This window comes from Pteronotus mesoamericanus, unplaced genomic scaffold (genome assembly GCF_021234165.1).
Source record: "Pteronotus mesoamericanus isolate MK-2021 breed Mesoamerican mustached bat unplaced genomic scaffold, CSHL_Meso_final scaffold_36, whole genome shotgun sequence".
Lineage (NCBI taxonomy): Eukaryota > Metazoa > Chordata > Mammalia > Chiroptera > Mormoopidae > Pteronotus > Pteronotus mesoamericanus.
Window position 1 is genome coordinate 6434580 of NW_026555313.1, and position 18822 is coordinate 6453401.

The 18822-nt window shown below is 36.2% G+C and overlaps 1 protein-coding gene across 1 annotated transcript in view; it reads right to left on the bottom strand.

Annotated features, from left to right (window-relative positions):
* TRPC6 (transient receptor potential cation channel subfamily C member 6) overlaps positions 1-18822 on the bottom strand; it is a 108266-nt gene that overhangs the window by 26464 nt on the left and 62980 nt on the right. The window contains exons 2-4 of the mRNA XM_054592541.1: positions 14676-15450; positions 7318-7503; positions 5186-5350 (exon numbers count right to left, since the gene is read on the bottom strand). Coding sequence (XP_054448516.1) covers positions 5186-5350; positions 7318-7503; positions 14676-15450 — 1126 coding nt within the window. The remainder of the gene's footprint in view (positions 1-5185; positions 5351-7317; positions 7504-14675; positions 15451-18822) is intronic.

The window sequence follows — 18822 nt, forward strand, 5'->3', positions numbered from 1 at the left end:
TTTAGATTCAATTATTGATAGATAGTATTTATTGTCATTTCATTATTCATATGTTTTTCTTCTTCTTCCTCTTCTTCTTCTTAAGACCCTTTAACATTTCTTGTAATACTGGTTTGTTTAAGATCAACTCTGGAGTGATGATAAACTCCTTTGGCTTTTTATTGTCTTGGAAGCTCTTTTTCTGTCCTTCAATTCTAAATGATAGCTTTGCTGGGTATAGTAATCTTGGTTGTAGGTCCCTGCTTTTCATCACTTTAACTATTCCTTGGCAATTCCACCTAGTCTGCAAAGTTTCTGTTGAGAAAACACCTGACAGTCTTACAGGAGGTGCCTTGTAGGTAACTAACTGTTTTTCTTTTGCTTCTTTAAAGATTTTTCTCTTTGTCTTTAACTCTTTGCATTTTAGTTATGATACATCTTGGTGTGGGCCTCTTTGGGTTCATCTTGTTTGAGACTCTGTGCTTCCTGGACTTGCCTATCTATTTCCTTCACCAAGTTAGGGAAGTTTGCTGTCGTTATTTTTTCAAACAGGTTTCCAATTTCTTGCTCTCTCTCTTCACCTTTGGCACCACCATGATGTGAATATTAGTCCCAGAGGCTCCTTACGCTATCCTCATTCTTTAAAAATTTTTTCTTTTTGCTATTCTGGATGGGTGTTTTTGGCTTCCTTATATTCCAAATCGCTGTTTTGATTCTTGGCTTCATCTACTCTACCGTTGATTCCCTATAAATTATTCTTCATTTCAGTTAGTATATCCTTTCTTTCTTACTGGCCCTTTTTTATGGTGCTGAGATTCTTAGTATGTTCATTGAGCATCCTCATTATTAGTGATTTGAACTCTGCATTGCATAGATTGCTTGCCTCCATTTTGTTTAGTCCTTTTTCTGGAGTTTTGTTCTCTTTTTTCATTTGGGCCATGTTTCTTTGTCTCCTTGTTTTGGCAGCCTCCCTGTGTTTGTTTCTATGTATTACTACATAAACCTGCTACATCTCCCAGTCTTCGTAGAGTGGCCTGATGTAGTAAGTGTTCTGTAAGGTCCAGTGCAACAGCCTCCCCTATGACTCAAGCTGGGCACTTAAGGTATGCCCTCCATCAGCTGTGTATATCCTCCTCTTGTATTTGCTACTTTGTTGCTACTTGCATGTCAATGGGAGGGATTTACCCCAGGTTGGTCAGCTGCAAGGACTGGCTGCAACCAATGGCCACTGACTTCCTACCACCAAGAAGGATCAGTGATGCAGAGGCCCACCCTACAGAGCAGGATTTACTTCAGTGGGACTCTAGTACCTGCTGAGTCTGCCCCTTGAGTGCGTGCTTGTTGAAGTGGTTGGGTAGTGATGCTTTGGCCTGGTCTGAAGCTGTCTGCTGGGTGTGCTGGCTCTGGGGACTCCTGGGTGGTACAGGCCAAGGTCAGCTATGGACTGTATTCTGCCCTGGGCCACCCAGCATGAGCTACAAAAGAAACTGAAAATGGCTGCTACATGTGCTGAGTTTAGAGGTGCCCAGGCAAGGCCAACCTATGAGTCAAGTGTGCTAGTGACAGGACTGGAGCCACTGAATGAGAGGTATGGGATATGCTGAGGCCAGATGCTATTTGTCTAAGAGATTTTAGTAAAATCTGATGCATGAGCCAAGACAGACTTTTGTATGGAAAAATGACTGGAAACAGCTTGGGTAAGCCTGAAAGATGGGTGGCATGGGATCTTAGGGAATCACCAGGACAAGGCCAAAGGTGTTAGCCAGGTTGATGGAGTCTCAGGAATGGCACTTGCCTGCCAGGTCTACACAGGGAGGGCTCATCAAAGGAACGGTGGCCTCTGCCAACACTTCTGTCTGGGAGAAAGCTGCCTCCTAGTCTAGCCCTGACGCCAGATAATTCAGCTCCTCCCCATATGTCTCTGATGGTTTTAAAGCTGCTGCCCTAGGGCTAGAGCTCAGAGGGAGTGAGTTTAAGTCTGAGCATGGGTCCTTTAAGAGAGAAGATTGGGACTCCAGAAGCCTTCTGTCTCACTCAGCTACAATCCCTGCTGGTTTACACTGTCAGAAGTTATGAAGACTTCTCTTCCTGGGATAGGAGGCCTGGTGTGAGGCTGAGACCCCTCGCACCTCAGAGGGGACCTCTGTGGCCAAGATATCCTTCCCAATTTTTATCTGCTACATGTAGGTATAATACCAGCTCATTCATGTTTCTATCCCTCCTAACAATCTCAATGTGGCTTCTTCCTTAATTCCCTTGTTGTAGGAATTCCATTAAGACAGATTTCAGGCAGTACTGAATGATGTTGTTCTGTAGATTAGTTGTAATTTTGATGTGGTTGTGGGAGGAGGCAAGTATCGTCTTTACCTATGCTGCCATCTTACCCAGCTTTTGTAAATTTTAAACCAATTTTGTAAAATTCTCAATTTATTTGACTGCTGTGAAAAGCTGTGATTGGAGCAATGATAGTAGTGAAATCCATGGCAAATTTATTTATTTTCCGCCTTGTTCCAGAAAGAATCAGCGGCTGCCTTCAAAATATTGTACAAAGTTAGCCGAAACACAAGAGAGCACAAATTAAAATAGGAGAAGGAGAAAGCAAAAGAGAAGAAAGAAAGAAAAGGTTAGGGACATACAACAGGGTTGAGAATAAAGCTATCTACATTAGAGTACACCACAAGTCTGAAAACTCTGGAACTTGAGTTTTGCTATCCTGGACACATCCAGAGTCGATGTTCACTTATCCAGGGCAGGGCCTCTGATCTGTGCCTCACTCCTAACCTGGCCATCCTGCCTTCTTCATCAAGTTACTGGCCTCTATGTAACATCACTCCTTTATGTTATTCCGAAGAGACAAATGAGAATCAAACCAGGTATTTTTGCAGCTTATTAAACATCCTAGTTTAAAAAAAAAAAAAAGCAAACAAACAAATAAAAAAGAAAAAGTTTTCCCTGTTTGGTGTGGCTGAGTCGGTTGGAGTGTTGTCCCATAGACCAATCTCATCAGGGCACATGCCCAGGTTGCAGGTTCAATTCCCAGCCAGGCATGTATGGGAAGCAACCAATTGATGTTTCTCTCTCATATCGATGTTTCTGTCTGTCTGTCTCTCTCTTTCTCTCTCTTCACTCCCCCCCCCCAAATCTTCTATGGCTCTCTTCTTCTACCTCTGTGACATCCCTAAATAAACTTTCTCTTATAATTTGAGTCTTGGCTCTGATGATTCTTCTCAGCCAGAACTCAAGAACTGAGGTTGCTAGACCGAAGTTAACACTTGGTACCATCTTTCTGCTGCTAACAAAATCACTGAGAGTAGTGTTTTTCTTTAAACAATGGCAGATTTTGGTACCATTTCATGGACTTTTGGAATTTAAGTGATTTCCCATCTTAGTAAAATTTCTCAGTTGTATCTTCAGAGATGTAAACAAGTTTCTGAAAAATGACTGTAAAGGAGGGGATTCATCAACTGAACAAGATGAACAATTAATGTACCTGGCAAATTATTGAGTGGAAGCATTGAAAGAGATACTTGCTTTTAAATACTGTATATCATACTCTTTGAATTACTTACTGATGACCAAATACGTAACTATCAAATAAGAAAAAAGGCTGACACTAACGTAAACTTAAAATGATTTGAAATCATAGCATGACCTATTTTATTATAATGAGCATAAAGTAATTGATATTTGGCTTACAGTGGAAAATGAAAACAAGTTAGGGCAAAAAAAAGGTTTCTGAAAGGAGAATAAAGCAAATTTGAAGAAAGAAAACCAACTCCAAACAGAAAGAAGACTGCCAAGGTGCACAGGATTACAATTTGATCTGACTAAACCTGAATGGATGTATCAGAAATTTTTAAGTATTTAAAATAGTACTTCCAATAAAAGCATCACTATACCTTAAGCAATCTTCCTCCATAAAAAACCAATTCTGTAAACTATAAATAATTTTTATGTTCACTGTTAAATGGAAAAATTAGAAAATGGATTTTTTTTATCATGCTTCAAAGGCTAAATAACAGTCAGTGAAAGAGATTTTACTATGAGAAGAAAATACCTTGACAGTGTCCTTTTAATTTGATTATTTGCCTCACTGTCCATAAATGAGGATGGGAAACAGTTGCCAGAAAGAAACATGGCCAGGGAAGGATAACTAGTGAAGGAAATCAGTTTAATTAGGATTCAATACAAATTTAGGAAACGGGTAACTCTAAGGACTGCTAAAAATAATCTCTGTCAAAACACCAAACACTCTGGAAGACATTATGCTTTTGAACTCACTGGATAGGGGAAAGGACAATTATTCGGTTAGAAAATCTATTATAATGTAATTGATCACAGGATGACATAATTCAGAAACTTTCAGATGGTCCATCAGACATTTCGCCATATAACTTTAGAACTATTTCAGTCTGACTCTCAGAATTATAACTTAAATAGGTCCAGAAATGTGGCTTCAAAAGCATGGAAAATAAGATTGTTGGCAGTGCAAGACAGACAAATGTCTGTGCCTGTTAACAGAATTCAAACACCTGAACATTTTCAGACTTGTTCTGTCATGCTAATGAAAGGCTAGGTCCATTTGAACATATTTTCACCAAAGCCTGGGCAGACAGATTTTGGGGAAAAAAAAAAAAAGACTGTCTTTGCTGTCAGGTTACAATGTATGCCAGCCCTAAAATAAATATTCTTCACTGAAAGTACCATTACTTTAGTTTTACTATGACTGCCCCTTATTTAAATTAAGATTTATCTGGTCATATTAGCAAAAACAAATGCAAAACAAAAATTTTTATCTCAAATTTTGCCAGAGGAAAAAATAAAGAGAGAAAGCATGTTTATCTTTTAGAATGTTATTTGAAATATCTGCTCAATACATGCTATAACCTCATTTAAACATATGCATAGACATAACTAGAGAGAAGACAAAAGGGAAATGCACTAACATAATAACTGAGTCTTTCTTTTGCATGTTAACAATGATGGTATTATAGGTGAATTTTCCATTCTTTCCATTTCTTTCTCAATTTCCTAGTTAATAGATGTTATTTTTGCAACATTAAAAATAATAAGATTATTTAAGCCAAATCTGACCTTTGTAAAATTTTCATTTGGGGAATATAACTTTCCATGCATAACTGACTCTATGTTATGCAATTAGACATGCTTCTAGCAGATAACAGAGGTCCAGATTTCACAGACATACCTTGCTGCATGGAGCAAACCAGTAAATGAGAGCCAGGAAAGGCAGTCCAATGGCAACGGCAAGGACCACGAGAAACTTGACCGCCATCGTCTGCTGCCGCAAACCAGAAAGGTTCTCATACCATATGGAGAGAAGCTGCTGTTGACAATTTGGATGAGCTACAAACTAGCAAGAAAATGACAAAACATTTAGCAGCTTAATTAAAGAAAAGTTTAATATAAACTATTTTATTTTTTTCTAATATTTTGTTCTGTGCTTTCCCATGAAAAATATTATTAGAATTAAAGAACAAACATAAGACATCTAGTTGATAGGTGGTGCCTATAGTTGATAGGCACCAAGCAGGATGGCAGGGTGTTCTAATGCGTATTACATAAATTAGAAGATTCCAATTTATTAAACTTTTGCTTTATAACAAAGGGGCTTTCTTTCAAAGCAAAGAACATTTTTTGAAATTTAATATTATAAAAAGATTCATCAATGTTTTATACAAGGACTTTTATAATTATGTGTTTTTTTTCCATCTAGGAAGAACAACATACAGACCCTGCTAGTCCAGATGTTTAAATACTTTTTAAAAGAAGTATACCATCTTTCTGTACTGACATAAAACACTAAAGTTATTTTATATGAAATTCTCATTTGTATATATGAGTCTGTTTATGGACTGCCTATTCTATTTCTGTGCCATAAACGCTTTCAATCAAAAAAAAATTTTCAGATTTTTTTAGTTCTCATATATTTAATTTATTAAATTGATCATGGTAGCACTGGTTAATATCATTATGTAAGTTTCAGGTGTAAAATTCTATAATACACCCTCTGTACATTGCATTGTGCACTTAACACCCAAAGTCCAGACTCCTTCCATCAACCATATATTTGGCCCCCTTTCTCTCCTTCATTCTCTCCCCACCCCCTTCCCTTCTGGTAACCATCATACTGTTATCTGTGTCTGTGAATGTGTTTTACATATTTATTTTTAAAAATGATCTCTACATAGGACAGGGGACAACTTTAATATACAAAAAGCAATAATCTAAAATTTAAAACATTGATAAAGAATATTGAAGGATTAATAAAGGATGAGTTACGTAAAGGAACTGCAAATGATTCTTAAGGATGTTGTTAACCCTGAAGATAATACAAGATCTGATGTTTATCTTCTCAGAATGGTAAAGTTTAATAATACCTGCTGGGAGGGGAAGAAATAAGCCCTGTTATACACCATTATTGGCCTGTGTATACTGGTGCATCTTTTCTGAAGAGAAACTTAGCAGATGCTTTGAAATTAAAAATAGAAATTTGCCATATTAATTGCACACTTGGGAATTTTTTCTACAGATAAAACTCATGCAAGTGAGCAAGCTATATAAACAAGTATGTTTACTGTAGCACCCTGTAATAACAATAACCAACCTAAAGAAAATAATGAACTTCCTTAAACAATAAACTGATTAAATGATTGGAATGATATACCGATGCATCCTTTGAAAAGATGAAGTGGATGTTTATTTACTGTGAAGATGTCTAAGATATAAATTTGTGGAAAAAATATACTAGTGATTGACTATTTTCTATAAGACCTGGGAAGACAGAAAGGAGGTATATCTTTACTGTTTGGAAACTTACCATAAGCATGTAGTACCTTTATTACTAAACTTAGCTTCAAAAAAATTTTTAAAGGTATCATGTATAACCTAAGAAAGCAGTAAAGGATATGGGCGGGGGGCAACTATATAGAGACAGAGTAAAAATATTCCACAAATAAAGACATAGTTGGAGGAGATTCAATTGCACTGAAGAAGGAATTGGAATGTAACAAATGCAGTTGAGTCTTAAATAATGATGTTCCCATCATATAACAAATGCCTTGAAATTTAGATGCACAAAAGTCATGGTTATGTCATTAGTTAAGGACAGGAGTGACATCACTGCATGAGGAAATCAAGATTTTAAAGACTGGCATTCCGTGCAGGTGAGATACCTCCTAACTAGGCCCTTAGGATTCGTCTGTCTGATGCAATTGTTAATTAGAAAAACCCAGTTCATTTAACTGTGCCAAAGCTTCATCCTTATTTAACACCAATACAAACCAAAATAATGTAAATGGGCTTCATGCCTGACCTTACTTTTTTTACTTCATATTTAATGGCAAGTTTTAAACGGCTGAGATTTGGTCGACCATGCTCTCCACCACTGTGGTGTGTTTCAACATCCCCATTCAGAATGGCCTCAACTTCTTCAGTATTTCTGCACAGATCAAGGAGTCCGACAACAAAATCTTTGCACTGCATTGACAGTTTCTTGTAGTCATTCTAGGAAACAGAAAGAACAAAAAAATAATGTAGAAGTAGCACCTTTTACTATGATCCCCAGGGGAATTTAACAGTAACTTGGTTTGCAGAGGAAACAGAGAGCAAACTTATTTTTTAGGTTTACTCTTCTTTTAATATGCTTAAATTGCTGTCCTGCTGAGTGATCTCTGAAATATCTTAGCACCATAAATATTTTCTTCATATTCTAAAAAAGGAAATTTGTCTAAGGCATGATCAAATTCACCTGTTGATTCAGGAGAAAAATAAAATAAGCAACTTTCTCACTACTTTGCATACATCGTATCTCTTATGTTCATACTTCATCAGCTAGGCACTTAATAGACATTTGGTAGATCTTTGGAAGACTGTGTGAATCGTGTTGGTTAACTTGAGAAAGAGGACATTTGGAGAAGTTCTGGAGAAAAACAAACACATATCGCTTATATATTTAATAAATAGTTATTGAGGAACTTCATGTGCCAAACATGGAGCCAAAAGGCAAGTGTAATATAAAGTCTACAGATTCTTTTCTTCAGAGAAAAGAAAGTTTAATGAAAATGCTTTCATTGTAATTTATCACTGATGTTCTAGTAAATGCTAGCAAGATTTAGAGACTGCAGATCTTATTTAAACACCAAAACTCATGTCAAACTTATACACAGCATGAATTCACACATTCACCCAGGTCTTTCTAATATTTCCTTCCTCTTTACTCTCTTACATTGAAATAAGACCATTTATAACCCAGTGTTAATCAAGACAGCCAACGAGTTAGCACTTGTTGCATTGCAAGTGGATTATATTATCTCATTTCATCTTCATAATCTCTTGCTCTGTTATGTTAAATAATGTGTCCGACACCCTGCAGCCACTAAGAGTCAAAATCAAGTTTTAAGCCTGTTTGAGCCCAAACCCTTTGCCTTTAAAAATGATGCCACTTTGCCTCTTCTTTATAAAATATTTTCTATTTTTATCTTGAAAAACTAGGAGGCAAGCAGGACAAATACTATTCCCATATTGCACATGAAAAAACTAAGGCCTCCTGAGTGTTACAGCTTCAGTGGCAGAGTATTCTCTGAAAACCAGCTTTGCAGATTCACAGTTAGCTGTCTCTTCCATCGTAAAGCCACCAATATGTTTTGGAATAAAAAGATCCCTTGGAGAGATCAAGAGAGTATGTTGGAGAAATACGATAAGCTCTGGGTATCGGTCAATATGGTAATATTTTGGAGAAGGCTATAAGAAAATAACCACATAGTCGGTATGTGTAGAGTACCTACTAAGGCTCCTCTCTGTAAATCATGCCAAGTGACCTTTCAATGCATTTAGGAACTTATAAATAGGCTATACTTTGCTAACTGCAAGTCTAAACTGTTTCTTTAAAAACAAACTGATAAAAACAAATTATGTCTTAGCTGAAAATGGCTCAAACCAGTTCTAAAAAAGTATCTGGTCAGTTAGTATAAGCAGAGTTACAAGGAAACAGCTTCACCGTTTATCTGTAAAATAATCAGTAAAGGTCATGGGGACAAACACTGAGGTGTGAATGTGCAGATGTTATGGATCTACTATATCCTAGTCAAAACTTGGACTTTTAGAACTAAGTGTACCTTTAATCATATCCCAGATCTTCCATTTTTTAGCCATGTGGTCTGAAATACATTAAAATTATGCTATGAAGCAGGTGCTATTGTTGGTCTTATTTTAAGATGAGAAAACTAAGGCTTAGTGAAATTAAACAAGTGTAACAAGATGAAACATGCAAAGCTCATAGCATAGTGATGAGCATTTAGCAAACATTCAATAAAACATAATTATTTTATTTTATATCATCAAAGGCAAGATCTGAAAACAGGCCATTTCCTGACATTCCTAAGAACTTGTGGAGCTGTGACAAAATCTAATGCACCTAACCTCTCCCTTCTGTAGTGCTCAATCCTGGATGTATCCTTAGTCATTTTAAAGTCAAAAATGTAATGATCAAAATCAATCCTCTGTAAAATTCTCAAAAGGCTCACAGTAACCATCATTGATGGTTGAAATCAATGAGGACATTGAAAAAGAGAGTATGATCCATCAACTGTGAACCACATGGACTGAAAAAGCAAGTAAAAATATTTTGTGCTGTTCCATACCTTGTTTCCAATTTATGGCTAATTCTCAAGGAAATTAAAAACCCATTTTAGTAGGGAAAAAAAAGGAAAGAATAAGATTCTGCTTTTAGAAATACATGCTTTTTTTTTCACCTTGGGAATCCATTTACAAAGGTTTTCATATTTTAAGATCTCTCAAATGGACATGTAAACTCATTTACAATGAAATGTTGGCAGCAGTTCATTAGCCAGATGCAACAGTGTTTTGGTTCCTTGGAAAGAAAAGTGAAACTGGCATGTTGATTTAATTCTGGGTCATGTCTCTGTGTCACATACCCACACCGTACAATACAGTATAAAATCAGAAGTGAGTGCTTGCCTATTAATATTTGAGTTGAAAAAAAGATGAACTGATAATGGGCTAATAGGACAGAGTTTAGAGATTATAAAACATAAAAATGTCCCTGTTAAAATTATCTTTTCAAAGGGTCATCTTAGTTGCATATTACAAAGTAGAAGAGATGTTAAGATCTGTAACTGTAATGTCTGGCTCTTCTGTCTGTACAAAGAATGAAGTTTGAGTCATAGAAATTAACAGAGAAAAAGCATGCCTTAATTCTTTTACTAATCAACAGTCTGGCCTTTGGAGAAGGGCAGACCTGGGTTCAAAATTAGGAGCAATCACCTTGAAACTAGTTGTGTTGGCTTTGGGCAAATGATTTACCCCCATAAAAGCCTGAAAATCCTCATGTATAAAATGAAGATAATACCAGTACCCATTTTCAGGGTTGTTGTGAAGATTTTACTAAATATGAATGCCAACTTCTTGGTAATTATTAGGATTATTGTTTTCATAAACAATATTCAGATGTTCTCATCCCCTCAGCACAAAGTTGTGCTAACAAATACAAAGCACGTTGGGATTCCTGGGCAGCATCATACATTCTTTAACAAACTTTCTATGCACCAGTTGTGTGAGAGATACCATAGTCTTGCTGAGACAGTTGTTTTGTAAAATGTCATTATATGCTTGAAGATTAAGGTAAATATTGAATATTATTATCTGTTAGCCAGCCATGCTTCTTGGGACCACATGTAACACTGGGTCTTTCCTGTTCTTAGAATTACTGTCACTAAGTGTCATGTTGATCACTGAGATCTGTTAAAGCAGATGTGATGATTTACAAGTATTTACACAGAACCTACTAGGTAGGATTGTAAGGGTATATAAGTTACGCTACTGTTCAGAAAAGGTAAAGAGATGAAATACAATTTCAAATGTAAATTAAAGACATTTTCTTAGATATGAGAGATACTACTAACTTTCATGTTGATTGTTGGCCATCATCAGTGGCTACATATTTAATTTAACACAGTGTTTGATAACCAGCCTTTATTGTTCCCTTTACATAGAAATTCTCAGGTCCACTGAAGCTGGCAAAGCAGCAGTGAAGCAAACAGGTGGCTCCAGGGGCTGAGGCCTCTTATGCAAATTGCTGCACTGAACTTCCCTCCCTAACTGCTGACTTGCCTTAGATCTAAAATCCTGCCACAATGAGATTTTCTCTGTCCATCTATTTCAAATTGGGATCAGAATTCAAAGGCAAGAACATACATACACACTCATATGCTTTAGAACATTTATTTGTTTATGTATCTGCCTCTCTTGAGTAGATTCAAATATCCTTCAAAGCAAAGACTACTATGGATCTTACTCATCTCTGAGTGGTTACAACCTAGCATAGAGTGTGTCACATGGTAGATAATCAAAAATGTTATTGACTGATGTAAAGATAGGAACATGGCTGGGAATAAAACATACCTGGGATTTTAATTTTTGCTCTGCTACTTAATATTTATGTAACCTTAGAAAGGTCACAGTATTTTCTAGCTTTCTGCTAATTTCCCCTAATTATGGAGAACTTAAATGTTGCTACATCACAAAGTTAGAGTGTAAATCACTTAGAATAATTCATAAAGTTCAATAATGGTACCTGTCCTCCTTCCTCTTTGGTCTTGATCCCAGCCCTGTGCTTCTGATACTGTAATTTGCCTTGTAGGCTACTTAGCACTCTCATTACAAAGTGACATCCTTTGTCACTCTGCTAAGGTCTGATAACAGTCACACTGCCTTTCTGCTAACAAAAACTATTTTTCAGACCAGTCAGTTTCTTAAAGAATATTTCTTTCAAACAATGCCAGACATTTTTGAGCATCGGAACACCAGAACATAGCAATGGTTTAAAAAGAGATGAAGCAGGAGTTGCTCTGCGTTCCCCTTTCTCAAAGTCAACAGCAGAGGCGTCTGGAGGGCCATGTACATGTTCAGGCACAGATCCCTGGGAAGACATGAAGGATCTGCAGAAGCTCCAGAAAAGTTGCTTCTCCAGTGTGACAGAGAAGATGACAATCCCTGAAGTATAAAAGAGGTTACTTTAGGGTAAAAAAAATTTGTTGCCACAAGCAACCTAAAATATCAGTAAGTTCAAAAGGGGTTTAGAGACATAAGTCATAGGCATGTAATGAGACACTAGAAGGAAATTAGAAATTTGGGAGAACATATTTGCCGACAAAACCATCCCTGGTGTTGATCTCCTTGTCTGTAAGATTATTCTACCTTGTCTGAATTTCATCTGGAGTCAAGGAGATGAGCCAGCAGTCATGTTCTCTTGACATCGAAAAGTTAAGTTCTGGGTGTTCCATTTTGTTGTTGTTGTTGTTGACTTGATATTTGTTGCAAAAATTAGGCTTAGCCAAAGTTTAAGGTGGCTGAAAAAATTTAAATAAAAAAATTGAATTTGAATGGGTGAAAAATTTTGAATCTGGTTTCTCCCCATTCTCTTTAAAGACATGCAGTTATTCAGGCCTATTAGTATTCTTTTTATTCCTGTGACTTCACCTAATTGTTAGATTTCTGTGCTCTGGTCTGGTTGTACTTATGCATGGGGCCAGCTACAGACCTGGTGATAAATGCATTTTGTTTGGTTTAGGAGATTCAAGGAGCAAACCTAAAATTGCCCATGGAACTCAGTAGCAATTCATCCGTCCCCTTATTAATGAAAGGGGAGGAACTGGGAGGAGCTTAGAGAAGCTATATGTCAGATCTTACAGAAATTTTTGTGAAAGTTCACATTCTCTGACTCACAAAATAGATTATTTGCCTTGAAACAGAGATGCAGAGTGTTTCCAAGGGGCCACAGAATATTGATAGCCTTTAGGGAATCAATTTCCAGATCCTCAACTTTCCTAAAACCTATTTCCTTAAAAATATGTCTTTTGCCCTCTTACAAAGGAATTCTCCACTTTTGCCTACCCATGTAGCCAGCAATAAGGGATCTCCTTTTAATGATTAATCCTGGTACCATAGACCCTGAGGGGTCCCTGAATTGCCCTGCCCTAGTGCACATTTCTGTTGAAGATGAGGCTTAGTAATAGAAATACAATGTGCTGATTCATGTTATGATGTTATGAATTTAGAAATATGCTACAGTGTAGTGATAGGAACAATAATAACTTTTGCTTAATATACTTCCCTCTTCATTATCCAAAAATCATCAAAAAATACAACCCTCTTGAATGACAGTCAGTGAGAACAAAGGAAAAGAAAACTTCAGTAGAAACTACTGAATACAGAAATAAATTTTTCATGTACTTAAATGTGTGATTCTTTTAAACTAGTCTGAATACTCATCTTTAGGATATATCATTAGCTAAAATGAAAGGCATCTGAAATGACCAAGGTACAAAAAAACTAGTGAGGATGATTCTTTTTAATACAACTTGGAATGGATTCCAGGACTCAAATTCTCCATAGGACATTGGCTTACACACATGGATAAAACTTTTATGTGATTTTTTTTTTCAGATTCAGTATGTGTAATTGACTAAGGTAGTTATCAAACCATATCAAGAAATATTTATTCCACCTACAACCATCTTTTAATTTTATTCCATACAATCTTTAATAATTTATATAGCTTATTAACAAAAACTAAAGTAACATGCTGGCTTCCTTACCAAGATATTTTTAGCAGGATACACATTTTTCTTTCATTGAATATATAACAAAAGTATAGACATGATTAATCCCACTAAAAATTTATTTCCAGTGAGAACTGTGTCATATAGTAAAACTTATTTTTCAAAAGTTGCATGTATTTGTTATATTAAACAATGATGTTTAATTTATGTAATTTTGTTCAAATGCACAAATAATAGATGTGAAATTAACTCTTTCCAGAATATTTTTAATACCCAGAGCCTTATTATGATAGGAAACTAAAAAGTCAAATATATATATATTTCATATACATATTTTACATAAACATATATAGGTATATACATGTATAAAATTGTGTATATGTACTGATTATGAGAGACTACAGTAAAAGCTATTACATTAGAAATCACATTTGTGGAGGAAGTTGGACTGAAAAAGGAAAGATGTAGCTATTCTGAATGTTAAATTAGAGGTTGTTCACTTATTTTTAAAATAGCTGTTGAAGGACATCACACCATTACAGCATTTAGAGGCCTCTGGATATATCTGACAGAGCAATTTAAGAATTTTATCTTTAAATGTTAGTATTTATACCCTGCAGAGAGTATGCATGCACCTCTCTAATCAAATGGTGACTTCCCTCAGCTTGTTCATCTTCCTGACCTCAACATCATGGATCACCATCCTCTGAATACAAACACAGTGTTTTATAGGAGAAAGAACCTGGGTTTTAGAGTACAGCATACCTGGATTCTGATCCCAGCTCTGTCATTTACCAGTTGTTGATCTTTGGCCTTATTTAACCTGTCTATATCTCCATTTCTCCAACTGAAAAGGAACTAATATCTTCTCAAGGTTGTGATAAAGATTGGAAATAACAACTATAAAATGTCTAGAATATCTCTAAATGGTAACAGTCATAACTTTTACTACATATAATTATAACAAAAAGCTTGTTGGAAAAAACATAAAATTCCCCAACTACAGTAACTAGCATAGTGCTGAGCACACAGTGGAAGCTTGTAAATATACCTTGACTTTGACTTGTGAAGGGTGAAGTCCTTATGTTAAAGACGTACCTTGAACTCTTTCTCAATGTTGGCCAGCACTGCTAGCTCATTACTAAGCTCTAAAGCTGTCATGACTGGATCTTCACTAGATAATGACAGATAAGCTGGACTTGCCAGACCTTTATAGGCATTAATCCTAGATCTGGAGTGGCTAAAGGAATCATGTTTCTGTTTCTGGTTGCATTCACTGCATTTGCAGAAATAGTCATGAGGCCGTTCAATCCGAGCCCCCTTCCGCAAGAGGGTATGCACAATCTCATACTCCTGGCAGTGGGCAGCCAGAACGATCGGAGTCACATCATGGGAGAACCGTGTGCCATCTTCATCATAGGCATAAAAATCATCTTGCTGGAGTTCAGACTGGCTGGGGCTGGTTGCTAACCTCTTTCCTTCAGCAAAAGCTGGATGATTGAGAATGGCTTCCACGATCCGAACGTAACCTTTACTAATAGCTAGAAGCAAGGCATCCCCAACACGAGAGAGATTTTCTTTCCTGAGTAGAAGTTCTGTAATTTCCAGATGCTCATTGGCCACAGCCAACTGCAAGGCATTCTGGCCCATGTAATCCACACAGTTAACATTGAGGGAGAGGCATTCTTCCAACATCTTCCTCACCACTGGGATGTTGCCATATTCAGCTGCATCTAAAAAGCGCTCCTCCTCAGCAGATAGGCTTGTTGAATGATCGTTAAACATGTACGCTGGTCCTCGGTTAGCTAACCTTCTCCCCTTCTCACGGAGAATTGTCTGCCCCCGGTGGGCCAGTCTGTTGTCGGCGCCTCGACTGTAATAAAATAGAAAAATTGTTAACAAATCATATTAAGAACAATTTAGTGTGCCAAATGACTTACCATCTAATGCAATCCTCCAGTATATTAGATGTTGTCTCATTGTCTCTAGACCAACTCTAATACAAAATGAAGATGCATTTATTTGTTAATGGATTCCAAGAACATTTCCTTTAAGAAAGCCAAGCATTTTAACATTTCAATTTAGGGTGAGGACCAGCAATTCCCATAATCTCTCTGTGCCATTCACATAGAGATTAATATGTGTTTTTCAATCACAGATGGCATAGACATAAGAAAGACCCATGATCAGTCACCATTATGATATGGAGTGTGAAAATATTTTTTAAAATGTCAAAAAATAACAATTCCATTCAACTCAACGTATACTTATTGAGTCCCCCCTATGTCAGGGCCAGACAATATATAAGGCCCAGAACAACCAATGTGAAAAAAAGAAATTTTTCTGACCTTTTAACTCTTGTAGTCTAAAGGGAAAATGGGCAATTACCACAATACCTTGTTATCAGCTGTTTAATTGTCATGATAAACCTATAGCAGGGTCCTCTATCTTAGCTTATAGGAGAAGACAACTTGCCAAAAATAAAAAGATGAGTAGGAGTCAGGTGAGAGTGTGTTCAGAAAGGTGAAACAGGGGTCAGGTGCAGATGGAGCGCTTTCTCCAGGAGAGGGATCAACTATATGCTACTGCATAGATTTCATTAACAGGGAATATTAATGTTTGACTCTGCCAGGTGTTGTTTTAAACATTATTGAAAATTTAAGACAATTGTGATCAAGATTGAAGGTGGGAAGGAATTCTTCTGTGATGGAGAGAGTTTTCAAAGGGGTAGCCAGTCTTCAAAGTGGTCCTTCAGTCTGTGATATGAAGAGAAAGTGATTTCTCCTGTAATCAAAATTCTACAATTTTTTTCTTATTGAGTCATAACTTTTTGTCTTAATGTCTTTTTGAGCTTGAAGGGCTCAAGGCTTATCACTAGCACTAACTGGAAACCCAAAAAGGACAAATTCCTACAGAATAGAAAAATATCCAGTTTTAGGGGAGACTGAAAAGAAGGAAAAATTGTGATTGATTATTGATGTGATTAATGCCCCCTCTCTTTATAAGAGCCTGTTCACTTTAAAGATACTCGCAAACTCCCCAGTATGAAGAGAATTTAACTAGATCCAAAGACCCCATAAACCATATTCCCATACAATGTGGCCAGGCCATCTTGATACCAAATCTCCAGGCAACGTTGTCTAGGGTAGAGTGATGCACAAATAAGTTAGCAACATTTCAGCAACTCGGAAATAAATTATGGTTCTCCAGGGAGCTTGAAGAGTATGCTGCCATATTCACAAATGTTTTTCATAGATTTTCATTCAACACTAAATCCTTTAGCCATCCCAGGCTTCTTCAAAAACAACCAGGCCTGATGTTTTATAAAAGAGACAACTTTATAAATGACATGAAGGGCCTACAGCCAGACATTAATGAATTCGAAGATGGATCTTTAGATAATGTATATGTAATTTTTATTAAGTAAAAAGGGAATAATTTCTACAGCTATTTTGCTTTCTCTAGCTATTTTTTGTTTTCAATTCCCTTTTTAATTTTATCAGTTATGCATGTGCATAGTTTAAGGACTTATAAGCTTGTTACAAAAACCAGCCAGGCCCTTGTCCATCACTTTCTCCATTTCCAGATCCCCAGTAACAATAAATTTCAACTATTTTAGCTGATTATTTGATAATTTAAATCCTTATACACACATGACTTGCTAATATTGCTATTTCTTTATTTTCTAGATTTGGCATTATCTATGGACTTCCCATTATGAAAGTTCAGGATTTAGCTCACTTTCCCAATCTCCCACCATGCCTTCAGACTCACATAGACACACGCAAACCAACCTCATAGTCCTTTACCATTCCAGTATAGTCACATTATAACTTTTGTTAGATAACTATTTACATTAGGGCAATGCAAATGCTAGTCATAGCAAGTAGTATACTATGTCTTTTCTTGTATAGCTTCCCTATGTCCTGAAACCCAGTAGTTAAAAATTCTCTTTCTATACTGATATGCTTAATGTTCTAGATATTTATGATGAATTCAACAAAATTCTTTTCGTCAGTGTAAATCTTTTAATACATTCCACATACTTTGTGTTTTTTCAGTTTTAGCGTCTTGAAAGATCTCTTCTGTAATCTGCTAATCTGCCTCTAATTGGGACTGTTGCAGTCTAGATTTGAGGAGTGGATGTTTTCTTTGAATCTTCCTTTTGGCATCATCCCAAGAATTCTCATTATTTTGCTTCTATGTTGGGTTTCTTGTTTTCTGTATCCCAGATCCTCCTTTTTCTCAGTTTATTCCCACATCTAGTCCAGCATATCCTTCAGTAGCTGACTGAGAAATCATGCATGGGGGGTGGGGTACATTTCTTGAGATTTTGCATGTCTAAAAATGACTTTGTACTATTACCATCCTTAATTAGTAGTTTGGCTGGGTAGAGAATTCTAGGTTGACAATAACTTTGAAAGTCCTGTTCTGCTAGATTCTTGTTTTTATAGTTGTTATTGGGAAATATGATTCTGGATTTTTTTTGTGTGTTGATCAAAAATTACATGAATTTTTGTTGGAGGAAATCTCTTTTCCCCCATAGTCCTGGACATTCAGTAAGCCTTTTAATCTAGAAAAGTGAGTCCTTTTCTGGGAAACATTTTTTGCTTATTTTATAATAATTTTGTTTCCTGCTTTCAATGTTGTTTCTGGAACTCCCTTTTGGATGTCACACATTCTGGATTTATTTTTTAATTTTATATCTTTTTTTTTCTATTTTCTAATTATTGTTTACATTATACTCTGGAGTACTGCTTTAATTTTATGCTCTAATATATCTTTTGAAAAATATTTCTGCTGTTGTTTTTAATTTTCAAAAACATCTTTTTGTTCTTCAAATGTTTCCTAATATAACAATTTTTTTTGCCTTCAAAAACATAGTACCTTGTCTTATCTAATTCTGGAGATATTGTGATAAATACTACACAGATCAGAACACTTCAGAGAATTTACTCCTAAGTTCCTTTTTTGTTAGTTTCCTTTGTTCTCTATACTATTCTTTCCATTTATAAAAAAATAATTATTAATTCTAATATTTTTCAAAGACAGTGAAATTTTCCCTCAGAATTAGCCAGACTGTAGTGTTGACTTTAGCAGAAGGTGATTCTTAGCGGTGAGTTTCTGGAATGGCAGCATTCTTTCTGAATTAGCAGGATGGATGAGGTAGAAGAGACAAGAGATCCCCAAAATTTCCTTACATGAGCAACCATCCATCATCTTCCTTCTGAATTTCTGAGCTCTC